This window comes from Microcebus murinus, chromosome 8 (genome assembly GCF_040939455.1).
Source record: "Microcebus murinus isolate Inina chromosome 8, M.murinus_Inina_mat1.0, whole genome shotgun sequence".
NCBI classification, from domain to species: domain Eukaryota; kingdom Metazoa; phylum Chordata; class Mammalia; order Primates; family Cheirogaleidae; genus Microcebus; species Microcebus murinus.
In genome coordinates, this window is record NC_134111.1 from 106,735,104 (window position 1) to 106,753,187 (window position 18,084).

The 18,084-nt window shown below is 55.7% G+C and overlaps 1 protein-coding gene across 2 annotated transcripts in view; it reads left to right on the forward strand.

The window, feature by feature from the left end:
* The window catches only part of SNED1 (sushi, nidogen and EGF like domains 1), a 67,870-nt gene that overhangs the window by 17,872 nt on the left and 31,914 nt on the right, over window positions 1-18,084 (forward strand). For both annotated transcript variants that reach the window (XM_020288078.2, XM_076006122.1), the window contains exons 2-12: window positions 5,484-5,771; window positions 8,043-8,183; window positions 8,784-8,946; window positions 11,185-11,310; window positions 11,582-11,695; window positions 14,296-14,409; window positions 14,523-14,636; window positions 16,201-16,326; window positions 16,553-16,657; window positions 16,931-17,044; window positions 17,583-17,699. In XM_020288078.2, coding sequence (XP_020143667.2) covers window positions 5,484-5,771; window positions 8,043-8,183; window positions 8,784-8,946; window positions 11,185-11,310; window positions 11,582-11,695; window positions 14,296-14,409; window positions 14,523-14,636; window positions 16,201-16,326; window positions 16,553-16,657; window positions 16,931-17,044; window positions 17,583-17,699 — 1,522 coding nt within the window. The remainder of the gene's footprint in view (window positions 1-5,483; window positions 5,772-8,042; window positions 8,184-8,783; window positions 8,947-11,184; window positions 11,311-11,581; window positions 11,696-14,295; window positions 14,410-14,522; window positions 14,637-16,200; window positions 16,327-16,552; window positions 16,658-16,930; window positions 17,045-17,582; window positions 17,700-18,084) is intronic.

Here is an 18,084-nt window from a genome sequence, read left to right on the forward strand (position 1 = left end):
TGGTGACTTGGGTGCCTGTAACCAGCAAAGTTGTAAAAGTTCAAGTCCCTCCCCTCCCTGAACTTTCCTGTCATCTTTGGCTTTTCTCTTAAAGCAGCTGAGTCAGGGTGGAGGAGGAGGAAGGATGGGGTGCAGCAGGGGGCAAGGGCTTGGCACCAGGAGGTAAGACTTTGCATCTACTTTTTAGGTTCCAGGAGCCACTTACACAGTGCAACCAGATGGACTTTTGGTATTTCCCATCCACCTAAAACTCTAAATTCTCATTGCTGACACCATTTATTTCAGTTTTCAGGACCCCTTGACTCAATCACAGTCCTGTTGTTTTTTGGCTAGGGCTGTCTATGGTGTGAGGCAGGATCTAGCTTAACTGTTTTGCATAGAAATACCCAGGTTTCCTAGCACCACTTGTTGAAGATACTATTCTTTCCCCCACTGAATAGTCTTGGCACGCTTGTCATGATGACAACCAAGGCACGATCAGGTGGTTTGTTTCAAGCCACCTCTCCCCGCTGGGCTTCAGCAACATGTAGGACACGGGCAGGTTCACTCCACCCTACCTAGCACTCCTTGTGGACAGCATCTCTCCCAGGATCCGGGGATCTTCCCATTTCTCCTGCCCCGAACCAGGATGGCTTGTGTCCTTCCTCTTCCAGAAAGTCATCATTCCGTCATGCTAACATCCTTTTATCTGTTATTCATTCTTGAGCAGTTTTGGTAAGTTGCAGTTTTCTAGAAAATTTTGTTTTACCTAAAATTTTGAGTTTATTATTGTTATAAAGGTGTTCATATCTTCTGGTTATCGTCTTTGATAGCATCAGGAGCTAAAGTGATATCCTCCTTTTCAGTCATGACATAGGGAACTGATGACTCCTCTTTCTTACTTGATCACTTTCACTGGAGGTCTATCTCCTTTATTAGTTTAAACAAACAAGTTTTGGCTCTTTACTCAGTATTTATTTTTTATTTCATTAACTTCTGTTATCAATTTTTAAAATTTTTACTTCTATTGTTTTTGGGTTTCTTTACTATATATGGGTTTATTTACTAACTTTTTGGTTTATGCATTAAATATGCATACTACAGTGTATGTGCAAGATTATAAATTTCCCCTTAAAGTTCCGCTTTTACCACAACTTCACAAGTTTTTGCTAATTAGCATTTTTATCTTTCTTTCCAGAGTTATTTATAATTATATTTTTTAATTTCTACTCTTTTGGTTACTATTTCTAGTATAATTGCACTGTGACCAAAGAACAAACCCTGTAATTTTTATAATCATTTGAAATGTTTTGGCACTTGCTTTAAGGTTCAGTATGTGGTTCAAAGAATATCTTAAATGTTCTATTTGTCTTATCCATTATGTCTTATTATTTGCACTGTTCAAATTTTCTATGTTCTGACAGATTATTTTTGTCTGCCTGGTCTACCTTTGACTACAGAAGGTATGTTGAAATGTGCCACCATGAATGTGAGTTTACCCATTTCCTTTTTTCAATTTTTCATTTCTATATGTCGAGGCCTTCCTACTAGGAACATACAAATGAGACGCTGTTGCATCTGTATTATTATGAAGTGGCCCTTTTTACCTCTGACAAAACTTTTGGCCTTTTGATCCTTTTTATCTTATAACAATGACTACACCAGCTTTCCTTTGGTAGTATTTGGATAGGATACCTTGAAAATGGAGCATTTAATTCATTTTCATTTAATGCGTGGCTGATGTAGTTGTGTTTCAGTCCACATCTTTTTTGTGCTATTTGTTCCACCTGTGTTATTTTTCTTTCTCTCCTTTCTTGCCATGTTTTATGTTGAGTATTTTAATAATTCCATCTTATCGCTTGTCAGCTGGGAATATGTGCGCTGTTCCTATTTTTTTGGTGATTGCCACAGACAGTACAATGTACATCTTTAACATTAATGTTCACTGATAGGTTCCTTTATTCCTTTACTCTCCTTCTAGAAAATGCAGTGACCTTGGAAACTTTGAGAGGACTTATCTACTCCTGCTCTATATGCTGCTGTTGTCATATAAATTTTAATTTATGTATTTTCCCTCAATTTCATAAGGCAGCAATGTACATTATTTCTGTATATGGCCAACGCGCATCTGCCCTTCTTTCCTTCTTGCATCTCTGACCTCACATTTCCCTTTGACTTGAAGTTGATCCATTAGAGTTTCTTTTAGTATGGGTTTGTTTATTATTTGTATAATTTTTTGTATAAATTATATTTATTTTGCCTTCAGTAGTCTGAAGGGAAAAATCACACACACTCAGAGTGCTTTTTACATTTCTCTCACTCAACAAGTCAACACAGCAGGCTTCTGTGATCGAGTGTCTGGGAGTTTTCCCCGCCAGCAAGTGAGCAGCCAGTTCTACAGCAGACACCAGCTGGGTGCCCCCAAATTCAGTCCCGGCACTTGCTATCTGTGACGGTGTCAGATCCCACAGGCTGAGGGCTCAGTCCCCAAGGCTGCTTCAGACACCTGTTGCAAGTCCAAGCTGCTGGAATTCCTGATTGACTGGCTATACATCGGGGGTTCCCACAACTCCCTCCTCAGGTTTGTTTAATTTGCCGGAACGGTGCCCAGAACTCAGGGACACATCTACTTAGAGTTGCCAGTGTATTACAGAGGACATGATGAAGGACACAGATGAAGAAATGCACAGAAAAAGTGTGGGGGAGGGGTGTGGAGCTTTTGTGCCCTCCCTGGTTGCGCCTGGAACCCCCAGGCATTCAGCCATCCCAAATCTCTCTGAACCTCGTCCTTTTGGGTTTTAATGGAGACTTCATTACATGGGCATGATTGATTAAATAATTGGCCATTGGTAATCAACTTAACCCTCAGCCCTTTTCCCCTCCATGGAGGCCGAGGGGTGTGGCTAGATGTCCCAACCCTCTGATCCTGCCTTGGTCTTCCTGGGACCAGCTCCAGTCCTGAAGCTACCTAGGAGCCGCCAGTCACTGGTCAACTCATTAGCACAAAAAAAGACATCACTTGGGAGAGTCTGAGTATTTTGGGAGCTGTATGTCAAGAAACAGGGCTGAAGACCAAATATACATTTCACAATATCACAAGTGGTGAAGGATATCATATCTGAGACTTTACGCTGGCAGTTGTTTTCTTTCAGCACATTGAAAATACAATTCCACCGTTTTCCATCTCCCATTGTTGCTCATGAGACATCAGCTGTCAGTCTCCCAGAAATGCCCTTTGTAAAGTTGTCTCCTTGTCACTGACTTTCTGAGTTTCCCACATTTATGTGGCTTTGTTCTTATTTTTCAAGCTAGTAGATCACAGGGATTATTGAATTTATGGTTTGATGTCTTTTATCAGTTCTGGAAAATTCTCAGCCACTGCCTTTGTATCTGCTTTCCTTCTGGTGTCCAAATTATCATTTGTTTTGTCGTCTTATTAGTTCCCTTTATATCTTTTCTTCTATATTCTACATCTTTTTGTCTCTGTTCTAAATTCTGGATAGTTTTTTCTGATTTACCATTTAGTTCTAGTTCACTAATTCTTTCTTAATTACATCAAATCTGCTCTTAAATCTACCTAGTTAGTTCTTCATTTCTGTCATTTATTTGGCTCTGTAAAATGTCTTTTCAATTGTACTTATTTATTTATTTTTAATCATAATAGATTTAGGGGGCATGAGTTGAATTATGTTACATGTATATATGGTATAGTGGTAAAATATCTTTTTAAAAAAATAATTTCCATTCCTGATTTTCTTTCATCCTAGCCTATTTCCCCCAATTTTTTAAATTGTGGTAAAACACACATATTAATGACATAAAACTCACCATCTGAACAATTTTTAAGTGTGTAGTTGAGTGGTATTAAAGTGCATTCACAAAAAATAAATAAATAAAAAATTTTAAAAAAGTGCATGTACTCTTAGCACATTTCAATAAAATTGTTTGGAAAATAAACAGCAAAAAAAAAAAATAAAAAATAAATAAAGTGCATTCACATTGTTGTGTAACCATCACCGCCGTCTATCCTCAGGACGCTGAATCTTGCACAGTTGAAATTCTATGCCCATCAAACACCAGCGCCTCACTACCCCCTTCTCTCAACCCCTGGAAACCAACATTCTACTTTCTGTCTCTGTGAATGTGACTACTCCAGGTGCCTCATAAATGGAGCCATATAATATTTAACTCTGTGAGTGACTCTTAGCGTGATGTCTGTAAGGTCCGTCCATGTTGCAGCAGGTGTCAATGTTTTCTTACGATACTTTTTAAAGCTGAGTAATATTCCCTTGCATATATATTTCGTTTACCCATTTATCTCATTTATACCCATTTTGTTTACCTATTTATCCTCAATGAACACCTGGGTTGCTTCCAGTTTTTGGATACTGTGAATAATGATGCCATGAACATGAGTGTGCAAATACAAATCTCAAGACCCTGCTTGCAACTGGGCGTGGCGGCACATACCTATCATCCCGGCTTCTTAGGAGGCTGAGGCTGGGAGATCACTTGAGCCCAAGAGTTCAAGACCAGCCTAGGTAATAGTGAGACCCCATATGGAAAAAAACACCCTGATTTCAGTTATTTGGTTATAAACCCAGAAGCAGAATGGTTGGATCATATGATAATTATATTTTTAATTTTTTGAGAAACCACCATACTGTTTTTCACAATGGCCATAACATCTTACCTTCCTACCACCAGTGCACAAGTAGTCCAGTTTCTTCACATCCTCACCGACACTTGTTACTTTTGGGTTTTGTTTTGTTTTTTATAGTAGCTGCCCTAACACATGTGAGGTCGTCCCTCACTGTGGTCGTGACTTGCATCTCCCTGATGGTTGGCAGTGTTGAGCATCTTTTCAGGTGCTTACTGGCCATTTATGCACCTTCTTTGCAGAAACGCCTATTCATGTCCTTTCTCCATTTTCAAATCAGGTCTCTATTGTTGAGTCTTAGGAGTTCTGTCTATATTTTGGATATTAATTCCTTATCATATATATATGACTTGCAGATATTTTCTCCCATTCTGTGGGTTTTACTTGTTAATAGTGGTTTTTGATGCATGCAAGTTTTTCATTTTCATGAAATCCAGTCTGTCCAGTTTTATTTTGTTGCCTGTGTCTTTGGTGTCACGTCCAGGGCTCTGCCCCACCCTTCCGAGGCCGCTGGCCGGACCGGGGCCCGGGAGCAGTGGCCAGAGTGCCCCACCGCCGAGGCCAGGCCTGCACGGGGGCTCCCTGCCCCCACAGCGCTGCCCAGGCAGGGCACTCTGCGGGCATCGGGTACAGCACACAGGAGCACATGCCTGTCTGGAATGGGGAGGAGTAGGACCGCGTGGTCCCTTATCGGGGACCAGGGGCTGTGAGGCCACCCTGGGAACGCCCTGCCCAAGGCTGGCTCACCCCCCCCCAGGGGACGCCTGGTGGGGGAGGCTGGGGAGGCCGTGGCCCGGCGCCTGCCCACACCCCCGTCAGGCCCTCTCTGGCTTCTGCCTCGCAGGTGAACAATAACGGGGTCATCTCCTTCCTGAAGGAGGTCTCTCAGTTCACCCCGGCGGCCTTCCCCATCGCCAAGGACCGCTGCGTGGTGGCCGCCTTCTGGGCAGACGTGGACAACCGGCGCGCAGGCGATGTCTACTACCGGGAGACCACCGACCGGGCCACGCTGCGCCGGGCCTCGGAGGACGTCAGGCACTACTTCCCCGAGCTCCCGGGCTTCTCCGCCACCTGGGTCTTCATCGCCACCTGGTACCGAGTGACCTTCTTTGGAGGCAGCTCTGCTTCCCCTGTGAGTCCAGGCACTAGTCCTGGGGAGGGGAGGAGGACGTCCAGTTTGGGCCCAGCTTGACAAGACAGGTCAGGCACCATCGCTGGTCCACACCCGAGAGGCGAACTGGGCTCAGGGACGAGGTCACTCAGCTAAGGCGCCTCGACCCGCCCCGCTCTCCTGGAAGCACCCAGAGCCCGAAGCCGCAGTTCACACCCTGGGGAGATGCATGCCATGACGGTGCCGGGAGCGTTTCCATTCGGAACGCCCAGTACTCAGAGGGTTAAACTAGAACGTTATTCTCTTTTATACGGCACTCTCTGATGATGCCGAACGTAACAGAAACGTTATCTTAGCAATTGACCGCTTTGCCAGCTTGGCAAGTTTTGGTGGGCTGACCCTCCCTAATGAGGACGGAGCTGCCCCTCGGTGGCGATGTGCTTCACTGAGCACCTACGAGGCAAGGTCCTACTGGCTCTGGGTGGCAGCTGTACGAGCCTCCCCAGAGAGAGGGCAGGGGGCAGGTCAGCCATCGTCAGAGCTGTCTGTTCACCCGTTTGATAAACATTCTTAAGGGCACTTTGTAGGTGGCAGCAGGTGTTCTGGGCGCTGAGAGGAGGCCCTGGACAAGACAGGACACGTCTGGCTCACGTGGCACACGCGTGGGAGGGACGCGGCTGCCAGGCACCAGGCAGTGCTCTGAAGCCCAGCCCAGCGGCACTTCAGGAGCAGGTTTATTAACAGAAAGTGGACAGTTCAGCGTCACGCGTCTCCTCATTCCACCCCCAAAACGTGAACCTCACCAGCTCCCCACACCCCCACTGGCCCTTACTGACTGCCGTCCTCCCGCCAGACTTTCCCACCGCCCTCCTCTGTGGCCGCCTGCCGTCATGTCTTCAGTGCGCTAGTGCTTGCCTTTGCCCCCCTGAGCAGGGCACGAGTCCTCGGGTGGGAGTGTTCGCGTGAGTGAGCTCGGGCGCCGTGTGGGCTCCCGTCTTTTTCAACGACTGCAGATCAGCCCAGTGCCAGACAGTGCCTGAAACTAGTTTCACCTGCACGGCGGGCTGGACAGCGCAGTGCAGGTGCCTGCAGGGCACACCGTGCAGCCGGGGCTGCTGTGGTCACCACCGTGCCCGGCTCGCGTCTCCAGAAGGGAGCTGCTGCCTGCAGAGGCCCAGGCCTCCTCCCAAGCGTGCACATTCGCCCTGGCATGGCCACAGTTAGAAGCGCCTGTTTCCTTGCACCCAGCTGTCATTTCCTTCCCTGCCGACTACCTAGGCAGCAAAAGGAAGGCTGTGTGTCTTTAACCTCACGCGCCTTTGATCTCTGGTGACAGCGGTTTGTCCCGGTGTCTCTGGCCGGCGGGCCTCTGCTGTGACGTGTCTGTGCACAGCTGTGGCCAGCGCCTCAGTCAGACTTTTGGTCTTTATCCAGTTGATCCGTAGAAGTTCTGCTCGAGTTAAGGATAGCGATAGTTTTATCTTCTATATATGCTAAAAATATGATTTTCACTTTGCTGTTTGCTATTCCAGTTGAGCAGACATTTGGCATTTTTTTAATATTCAGAAATTTTTGGAGTCAAATGCATACATCTCCCTTTGGGTTTTGTTGTTGACACGCAAAGGTCCAGTCTCTTTCCCGAGCTGCACGCATTGGCTGCGTTTTCTGCTGGGACTTCTGTGGTCTCTCATTGAAACCTTACTCGGTTTGGGATTTGTTTGCATGTGTGGTGTAAGGCAGGGCTCTTATCTAATTCTTTTCAGAGAGTTTTCTATTTGTGCCAAGATCATTTCATAAGCAATCCCAGTCCTTTGCCCCAAGCTGATGCTGCGTGTCTTATGTACACACTGACCCACCAGTATTCTCATGGAATAGAATTCTGTGAAAACCTTAAAACCTAATTATTAAAAATGCTTTTCCTTGGTTCCTCTTTTATCTTTCCTCTTTCTCTTTTTATGTTTTTATTTCACGCAGAAGATTCTATGGATTTGGCGGAATGAACCCTAACCCTCCAAGCCCTGGCGGGCAGGGACAGTGTCTGCCCCTCCTCGGGCCCTGCTCACTTGCTGGGCACCAGTGTGGGGCGGGGGTGGGGACAGGGCCAGTGCGGGTCACAGGCCCTGGGATGCAGAGGACGGGGCCATCAGGGCCCGCCCTGGCTGACTGTCCAGTGGGGGAGGCAGACATTGAGCGAGTCAAGGGCTCATGGATGATGACACTGTGCAGGGACGGCGGACAGGGCAGGGCCGTGTGGGACGGGGCAGGACCCTGCTCAGCCCCTCTCCTCGGCAGGTCAACACGTTCCAGACCGTGCTCATCACCGACGGCAAGTTCTCCTTCACCATCTTCAACTACGAGTCCATCTCGTGGACCACGGGCACGCACGCCAGCAGCGGGGGCAATGCCACTGGCCTGGGGGGCATCGCAGCCCAGGTGGGTGGGTGCAGGCTGGTGCTCAGTGTTCAGGGTCCCTGCTCCCCCTGCCAGGACTGTCATGAGCGGATGAGGCAGGCGGGGGTCACTGTAGGCAGACCCCTTCCCAGTACTACTCAGAGACCAGCATGAGGTGACCACGTTTAGCATATACACCTGGGGCCCCTTGCTGCCCAGAATCGCAGAAATCCTCAGGCCCAAGGGCACCTCTGCCCCCCGACCCACCGGCCTAGCCCCGCAGGCCCTGTTTAACAGCCGCAGTAGCAGCAGACATGCGCTGGGTTCTGTGTGCCCTGGCCAGGGGCTGTGACTGGCTCGAGGTCCCAGGTGTGGAGGGAGTGACACCAGGAGGTGGCTGCTGGGCCAGTGCCTTGGGCCACACACACCCCCAGCCACCAACCTTTGCCAGGTCCACTTCCCGCGGCTGGGAGAGGCCCCAAGGTGGCCAACGCGGCAGGGGTGGGGGCTAGGGTCAGGGTCTTTCGCAACTGTGCTTGGGCCCAGGACGAGCTGGGAGGCGGTTGACCCCGGCAGGAACGGGGCGGGAGCCCCACCAGCTGCACAGCCAGACACCCACCTCACTGCCCCACACCCCCCCAGGCCGGCTTCAATGCGGGCGACGGGCGGCGCTACTTCAGCATCCCCGGCTCCCGCACAGCGGACGTGGCCGAGGTGGAGACCACCACCAACGTGGGCGTGCCCGGGCGCTGGGCGTTCAGAATCGATGATGCCCAGGTGCGCGTGGGGGGCTGCGGCCATACAAGTAAGAGGACAGGGCGGGCAGGGCTGAGGAAGGGGTCGGCGGCAAAAGGGGCGAGGGACGAGAGGAGGGTGGGACGCTGAACACAAGCGCAGGGGCTGCGGACTCCTGGCTCAGCCGCCTCGGTCACGGGCGCACAAACCTGAGCAAGTCCCCGCTGGTCCCTGAGCCTCAGTTTCTCCCTGGAGAACCCTTCGTGCCTCTGCTCTGGGCGGGGTGGCGGAGGATCCTCTGGAGATGGTGGTTGGGGTGCAAAGAGTTCTGGGCCCTCAAGCGATGAGGGCCGCGGACGGTGGCGGGGAAGGGGCATCCCGTGGTCTCCAGAAGCCCCAGGACACCTGCGAGGCCTGTTTTCTCATCGCCTCGAATCTGCCAGGGCCTCGCTGCTTGGTAGGGTTTGGTGTCTTTGACAAACCCGAGCATAGCGTCGAGGAGACAGTTGCAGGAGGGGTCCCTTCGGCCCAGACTGCACGAGCAGAGGGCGGGTCCCGGGGGTGGATCCCGGCTCTGGCGCGGCCCTGGGGCGTCACGGAACCTTCTGCTGCATCCCACGCAGTTCACGTGCGGGGTGGGCGCCGCGCGATCCAGCAGCCGCTGCCGGGCCGCTCGCAGGAGCCTTCACGGAGCCCGCGCCGCTCACCTGCCACCCGCGGCCAGGCTGGAGCTGGCGGCTTTTCCAGCAGCGGCCAGGCTGGAGCTGGCGGCTTTTCCAGCAGCGAGCGCAGGGCAGGACCAGCAGGCTGCAGGCCTGCGCGCACCATGGGGGTTGTGGGGAACAGAGACCTGCACGCGCAGCAGGGCGGCTTGGGGGCGGACGTGCGCACACACCACTGGGTAGCGCGGCGACAGTGTGCACACCAGGAGCTCACCCGAGGATGAGCCCGCGATGGGGCTTGAACAAGCCCCAGCTTGAGTCTGAGCTTAGGGAGGATGTGCTCAAGGGGCTGCCACCCCCAGCCCAGAGAGCAAGCAGAGCACCAGCGCGGAGCCCACCTGCAGCCCTAGGCCCCGCCCCCGAGCCGCGCCTGCCCTGCCCACCCGGGCTCCATGTGAGTGGTTGAGCGTGGGGACAGCACTGTCAGCCGCTCCTGGAGCAGTGGGCGGTGAGGTCTGGTTACTCGCCAGTGGCCAGGGGCTCGGGTTGTGGTTGAGGACTAAGGGGGCGCAGGTGTGGCCGGGCCCATGCTCCCCGGAGGGGCTGCAGGCTGGGAGCCTGGAGAGGTGACCCCAGAGCCCCTCGGGGACCCAATCCCAATGTGGAGAGCTTCCCTTCGCTGTCCCAAGTCTGGGGAGGAGCCGCGGGAGGAGGTGCCGCTGGGTGGGGCGGGACGCAGCCAGGACACAGCCACTGCAAGCCAGGCCTCCAGTTCCCGGGTTCAGTAAACATGGGCTTCCTCAGGAAGGTGGGTCCGTTCATACCTGAGAGGCACGCAGCCACGTCTGGAAGTCTAACTCCCAGGGTGGCGGGACTCCTGCAGCCGCAGCGCAGCCAGAGCCGCGACAGGGCTGAGCTGCCAAGAGGATGGGGGTGCCAGCGAGGAGCAGAAACAGTGCAGAGGCGTCCGCAGCCTTCACGGTGTGCCGGACCACCCGGTCCTTCCCCGAGTCTCCCGGGGCCTCCTGGAGACAGGCAGAGTCCACTCATCCTTCAGTCACCTGCCCGTTTGTGCTTTGTAATCGCAGCTTTCAGGGCCTTGCTCCTCCAGGGACGGGAGCCCCCTGAGCCATGCCCTTCCTAGAGGGACTGGGCATGACGCTCCAGTCCCAGACCCCGGGGACCCCAGGAGGCCCTCCCTGGGTGGCAGGCCATGCTCCAAGAAACACTGACTCTGAACACTGAGTGCCAGCCTCTCAATTTACACGCAGGGAAACCAGGAAGGGAGGCTGAGCATGCCGACTTTCTAGAACTGTCCGTGGCAGTGTTGGGAAGGAGTGAGGCAGCAGGAAGCTGCTGGGGGTGAGAGTGGTTCTGGGGAGTCTGTCTCTGCAGAAGCCGCAGCCCAAGCTCCGGGCCCTGCGGCAGCAGGTCCAGGCAGACAGCAGGTCCCCGGTGCTGGGCTCCCTGCACAGACCTGGGAAGTGGCACCGTGCAGGCTCTGCCACCAGTGCTGCGGTCACGTCATTGCCCGGAGGTCGACCCTCTGGGTCAGGGGAGGGATGGGGACGTGGCCCTGTGCCCGGCTCTCCGGCCCAAGTCTGCGAGGCGGCACGTGAGGCTGTAGCTCCCCCCTGTGCCCGCAGCCTCCGTGTGCCTGGCTCTGCGCCCGTGCCTCAACGGCGGCAAGTGCATCGACGACTGCGTCACAGGCAACCCCTCCTACACCTGCTCCTGCCTGTCGGGCTTCACAGGGCGGAGGTGCCACCTGGGTGAGTGGCTGGCCCAGGACAGGGTTGCACGGGGCTCAGGAGGCACAGCGAAGGCACAACCAGGGGCGCCGAGGGCACCAAGGTCTCTGTCCCCACAGTGTGGGTGGCATGCTTGGGGGGCTGTGGGGACCAGATGCCTGGGCTCCCTGACAGCCAGTGCGGTGGGCGGGTGCTGCTGGCCCTGGCTGCCCTGTCGAGCTCAGGGCCGGCCCGCCTGTCCCCACCCAGCCCCGCTCCCTCCACTGAGGCCCCAGCCCACCCCGTGTTTCAGATGTGAACGAGTGCGCGTCCCAGCCGTGCCAGAACGGCGGCACCTGCACCCACGGCGTCAACAGCTTCAGCTGCCGCTGCCCGGCCGGCTTCGGGGGACCCACCTGTGAGACAGGTAATAGGAAACCACCGGGCCCCAGTGGCTCCACTGGCTGCAGGAGTGAGGCCTAGGACAGCCCATCCCAGCAAGTCTGCCACTGCAGGGAGGTGGCACCCCATGTGGGCAGCCCGACCCCGCCACTCTCTCCACCTGCCCCTCCCCAGCCCAGCTGCTCCAGCAGCTTTTCTCTCCCGCCTCCGGGCAGGGGCTAGGCTTGCCTCCCCCCAAGCCTGCTCTTCTGCAGCAGCTGCCACCAGGTTCGGCCTCCACTTCCCTGTCCACAGACCAGCACCTCTTGAGCCTTCACCCTTGCCCTTCCCACACCTGATGAAGAAAGGGGGACCCCCACTGCAGCCCCCAGTCTCACTATAGGGCTCCACTTGGGAAGCTTTAGAATTCCCTAAAATCCAAGCACCGTAACCACCTGCTCCCTGACTGGCCCAGCTGGACATGTACCCCAATGCACCCGCTGCTCTGTGTTGTAAAAACATGTAACAGATTCTTTAGATCAAATATGTTCAAGTAGCAACTGTATCACTATTTCTATCTAGAAAAAAAATTCTATCATAGATTTATGGCCACAGGAAGTTTTATGTGTTTAACTCCAGCATATATACATTTTTTTTTGAGACAGAGTCTCGCTTTGTTGCCCAGGCTAGAGTGAGTGCTGTGGCGTCAGCCTAGCTCACAGCAACCTCAAACTCCTGGGCTCAAGCAATCCTCCTGCCTCAGCCTCCCGAGTAGCTGGGACTACAGGCATGCGCCACCATGCCCGGCTAATTTTTTTCTATATATATTAGTTGTCCAATTAATTTCTTTGTATTTATAGTAGAGATGGGGGTCTAGCTCTTGCTCAGGCTGGTTTCGAACTCCTAACCTCGAGCAATCCGCTTGCCTCAGCCTCCCAGAGTGCTAGGATCATAGGTGTGAGCCACCGCGCCCAGCCATATATACATATTTTTATTGGAGAGAAATATAGTTGAATAACAATAAATGACTTTCATACCTAACAACACATGGGAATAAAATTCTGCAGGGGAAATGTGATTTTAAGGTGCGAAAGGAGCAAAGCAGAATTTCCAGCTGGCAAAAGGGGCTTGTGCATTGAAAGGTCACACACAAGCAAGGACAGGTGGGCCCAGGGGACACGCTGCTCCCGCACCCTTGGGTCAGAGCACATCCCAAGCAGAGGAGTTTTTCTTCCTCCCCTGATCCTAAGCGAGGGAGGGGGTGAGGCAGCGGCTCGCTCAGACAGCCCAGCAGGCCTCTGCCCACTGGTCGCCACCGGGGAGGCCAGCAGGTCTCCTTCCCCCCTCGCAGGAAGCTTGCTCCTCGTGTAGCGCCGGCCGGGGCCTGGCTGCAGGGGACGCAGGGCCTGAGGAGAGACCCCAGGATGGGCGGGCAGAGCTCCGAGGAGAGCCGGCTGCTCCCCGCCAATGTCGGGCAGGCTGGCAGCCACGCCTCGGCAGTGGCCCGCCCCAGGTTCGGGGAGGCCCTCAGAGGGCCTGAGCCTGGCGCCGGGAGCCTGGCTTAGGTCCTGGTTCTGCAGCTCACTGGCTGCGTGTGGCCCTGGCCCTGAGCCGTGGCTTCCTGGGTGTGGCTGTGGCAACACCCTCAGGCACAAGCCCCCACCTGACCCCACAGAGAGGCTCCTGAGACCAGGGGGCCCGCCCCAGCCCCTGAGCCCACAGCAGGGAGCCCCCAGCCATAGCTGAGGACGTGCATGTGGCTTTGCTCTGAGTGGTCACTCTGGTCAAGGAGACGGGGTCACCATGTGCCCCCAGCCACCAAAGTGCTTCTATACCTCCTGGGGGGTGGGGTCGGGCCCTCCTGTCTCCTTCCCACGCCAAGGAGCAGGGTCCCACTGTGCCCGCATGACTCCAGGGGTGCCACGTGCTCTGGGCCCCGTCTGCTCTCTGTATCGAGTTGGTTTTGGAATGAGCTGTCAGCAAGATATGAGATGTGGCCCTCTCCCCTCCCCCACTCTGCAGTGGGGGTGGGGGGGTGGGGGTGGGGGGTGGGGACAAAGGCAGGAGCTGGGACACCGGGCCAGGTACTCCAGGGATCAAGGAGGGCCGGCATCCAGCGAGGAGGCCGGGTGGAGGGTGGGCACCCCCAGCTCACTCCCACCCTGTGACCAGGGGCCTGGATCCCTGCGCATGGCCATTCCTGATTGGGGGACCACCTTCGCCACCTCAGCCCTCACCCCGCCCCATCCGGCCCCTCCTACCCCCTGGGTGCTGTGCACCCTTCATATTCACGGCTTGGTCCCAGCCCGGGCCCCAGAACCCCCTTCGGGGTCTGCAACAGCTCCCGCCACCGTCCGCGTGGCTGGAGACCGCCCTGGGGAGGGTCAGTTCATCCCCGCTGCCCCTGCCCCCGCCCAGCACGCACTCCGCCCCCCCACCAGGTTTGCTGAATCTGACCCAGTTCAGACGGGGCTCTGAGCGGCCCTGGGTAGGCCCTGCCCCTATCACCCTCGGAGACCCCTGCCGGCCCCCTGCCTGCAAGCTGAGTGTGGGGGGTGGGGCTCCGCAGGTGTCCCCAGGAGCTTTTGCCCCACCAGGCAACCACAGCCCGAGTCCAATGACCCGTCCACACCTCTTCCCTTGTAGCCCAATCCCCCTGTGACACCAAAGAGTGTCAAAACGGTGGCCAGTGCCAGGCAGAGAGCGGCTCTGCGGTGTGCGTGTGCCTGGCTGGGTACACGGGGGCAGCCTGCGAGACGGGTGAGTAGCTTGCCCTGGGGCGGGGTGGGGCTCCGACCGGTGGCCAGATGCTGGTGCAGGGCGGTTACAGCCTGGCTCAAGCCAAGCCCCCCCCTCGTCTGCTGCCCCCCCAGAGGTGGACGAGTGCAGCTCTAGCCCCTGCCTCAACGGAGGCTCCTGTGTGGACCTCGTGGGGAATTACACCTGCGTGTGTGCGGAGCCCTTCGAGGGACCTCACTGTGAGACAGGTAACTGCCCAAGTGCCCACAGCCCTGCATGGGTGACAACGGTCATGTGCGGGGCCACTGCCATAGCCCCTCTCTCCCTCTCCTCCCTCACTGTCCCGCTCAGCCCCTCCTCTGCCTCTGCTCTCCTCCCTCCTCCCAGCCCTCCCTGCCCCAGCCTCTTGCCGAGCTGTGGACCACAGGGAGAACAGAAGGCTCCTGCCAAGGCTCAGGCCACACAACCTGCTGTGTGAGGCTGAGCGACCTCTTGCCCTTTCTGGGCCTTGGTTTCCGTCTGCAAAATGCAACGGTGGATGACAAAGTTCCCAGAGCCTGTCTCCCAGTGTGGGTCATCCCTGTCTTCTTTCCGTCCGTCCTCCCACTGCAGAACCCTCACCCTGCGAGGGGAGGGCTGTGGGACTCAGAAAGAACCTTTGCCTCATGCGACGCAACCCGCTGTTTTCTATTCTGTTTCATGCTGCTGTCAGCGCTGATTATGACGTGGTCAGTCAGTGAAGAGGCCAGCCGGGTTACAGCCCACGGCATAGAAACAGGGCTTGAGCGTGCGGCCACTGGCCACGCTCCAGGCCTCGCTGGGTGCCGATGGCCGTGGACGCAGCCTGGGCAGCTTCTCCCCAGGCAGATCCACAGACAGACTGCTCAGATTCATTCTGAGTTTAAGTAATTAAGGAGGAAATTATGTTTCCTCCTTACTGGGCATCTACCCAAGGAACAAAAGGCATTCTATAAAAAACACCTGCACTCGAATGTTTACAGCAGCACAATTCACAATCGCAAAGCTGCGGAAACAACCCACGTGCCCATCAATACATGGATGGATTAATAGAACGTGGTATACGTTCCACTATGGAGTTCTACTCAGCCACAAAAAGCGGTGGTGAACTAACACCTGTTGTATTATCCTGGTTAGAGCTGGAGCCCATTCTAAGTGAAGTATCACAAGAATGGAAAAACAAGCACCACATGTACTCACCAGCAAATTGGTATTAACTGATCGACACCTAAGAGCACATACAGGAATAACATTCATGGGGTGTCGGGCAGATGGGAGAGGGAGGAGGGGATGGGTCAATTCACACCTAATGGGTGCCGTGTGCACTGTCTGGGGGATGGACAGCTTGAAGCTCTGACTCAGGTGGGCAAAGGCAATATACGTAACCTAAATATTTGTACACCTATAAGATGCTGAAAATTTTAAAAAGAGTACATGAAGAAATTGAACATCTGAATTAAAAAGAAAAAGTAAGAAGTTGACAAACATTGCTCCAGAGAAGGATGGAGTGGCTGTATTGATATCCAGTAAATTAAATGTTAGAATAAGGAAGTGTGTGCTCCTTCCATCCAGAGAAAGAGCTGGGAGGTGCTGAGCCAGGTGTGCGGCCGCAGCAAGTCAGTTTCCAGAAACTGAGCTCCTGGCTGAAATCCCACTTGGCCCTGAGAACAGAGGTTCAAACCCAGCAGGCAATGTGGAGGGCACTGCACAGGGAGCCAGCCCTCCCCCACCCTCAGCCTCCCCCCTGCTCCTACGTGGCCATGGTGGCCGCAGTGACCACTGCCTTTCTTGCAGGAAGCCACCCCGAGCCTGACGCCTGCCTCTCGGCGCCCTGCCAGAACGGGGGCACCTGTGTGGACGCAGACCAGGGCTACGTGTGCGAGTGCCCTGAGGGCTTCATGGGCCAGGACTGCAGGGAGAGTGCGTCTGGGTTGCCGGGCCGCGGGGCCAGGGCTGGGGCGGGAGACCCGGGGAGGGTCTGTCCGTGGACTGTGCGTGCAGAAAACAGCCATGAGAGGCTGTGTGTGCAAGTGTGAGTGTGTGCACCCGCAATCTTTATGGGGAGTGGCCAGGAGCAGGGCAGGGGCAGGAGAGAACCCATCTTCCTGCACCCCACATGGGAGGCCCCTCCCTCTGTCCATGGCAGGAACCCCCAGCCACTGTGAGTGCCGCAACGGGGGCCGATGCCTGGGCACCAATGCCACCCTCTGCCAGTGCCCCCCGGGCTTCTTCGGGCTCTTCTGTGAATTCGGTAGGTGCCAGGGCTGGGACGGGGAGCACCCTCCTGCCCTGTCCCCAAGTGTCTGCGGTGAGGGTAAGAGTGGTGGCTGGGCCTGGGCCAGGGTCTATAGGCCCAGAACCCAGATCCCCCAACCCCACCCCAAGAGGGGCTGGCTACAAGAGAGCCTGGACCTGGTCACCCTGTTGGGGGTCACTGGGCCTTGGGGAGCCCCACCCTTGGCGAGGACACGGGGTCCCCAGGAAGACAGGTGGGACCCGGGACTGACTGCTCCTTTCTCTGCAGAAGTCACAGCCATGCCCTGCAACATGAACACGCAGTGCCCGGACGGGGGCTACTGCATGGAGTACGGGGGCAGCTACCTCTGCGTCTGCCACACCGACCACAACGCCAGTCACTGTGAGTGGCTCAGGGCCCGGCCAGAGCCCAGGGGTGGGTGTCTGGGAGGAGACAGCCGTGGGGAGGCAGGTTCCCTCTGGCTCTGGACGAACCCGCACGCGCAGGAACCTCTCTTCACGGCCCCCGCCCCCGTGCTGCACTGAGTCAGCTCTCGGAGGTAGAGCACTTCCACAAGTGTGCAAGCCACGCGGGGTCTTCCCTGGGCCCACGCGAGCTAGCAGGTGTGTGTCACTAGATACAGCCACTGCGACGTGCTCGTTAGTGTGTGGATGACCCGTGCATCACGGGGGTTTGGATCACAGTCCTATGTGGTGACGACAGTGATGCAGGACACTGCGGCTTAGCGCCACCCTACCCCAAAGGGGGGAGGTGAGATCTGGTAAAACCAAGAACATCAGAGACTCCCAGAGGCCTTCAGAGCCGGCGGAGAGAGCCGAGGCACCGCAGACGTGTTTGAGTGGCCCTGGTTCTAGACAGGACGCCAGGTGACCGGCGGGCTCGGCTGAGGCACACTCTCCAGATCGCTCTCTGCCCCCAGCCCTGCCGTCGCCCTGCGACTCGGACCCCTGCTTCAACGGAGGCTCCTGCGACACCCAGGATGACTCCTACACGTGCTCGTGCCCGCGAGGCTTCCACGGCAAGCACTGCGAGAAAGGTAGGCGGCGGCCCAGCACCTGGAGAGCACCCTCCATTTGCGTCTTCCCCACCGTCTGAGTCTCCGTTGCTTTCCCAGTTTTCCACGTCATCTGCAGTCCGGCAGCCGCCTCGCCCAGTCTCCGCGGGGGCTACCGCACCCCATCTCCGTGGAGTCTAGCACCCCATCTCTGCGGGGTCTAGTGCTCCCCATCTCCAAGGGGGCTGCTGTGCCCCAGCTCTGCAGGGTCTAGTGCTCCCCACCTACGCGGGGGCTAGTGCTCCCCACCTCCACAGGGGCTACCACGCCCCATCTCTGCAGGGTCTAGTGCTCCCCACCTCCACAGGGGCTACCACGCCCCATCTCCGCAGGGTCTAGTGCTCCCCACCTCCTCGGGGGCTACCAC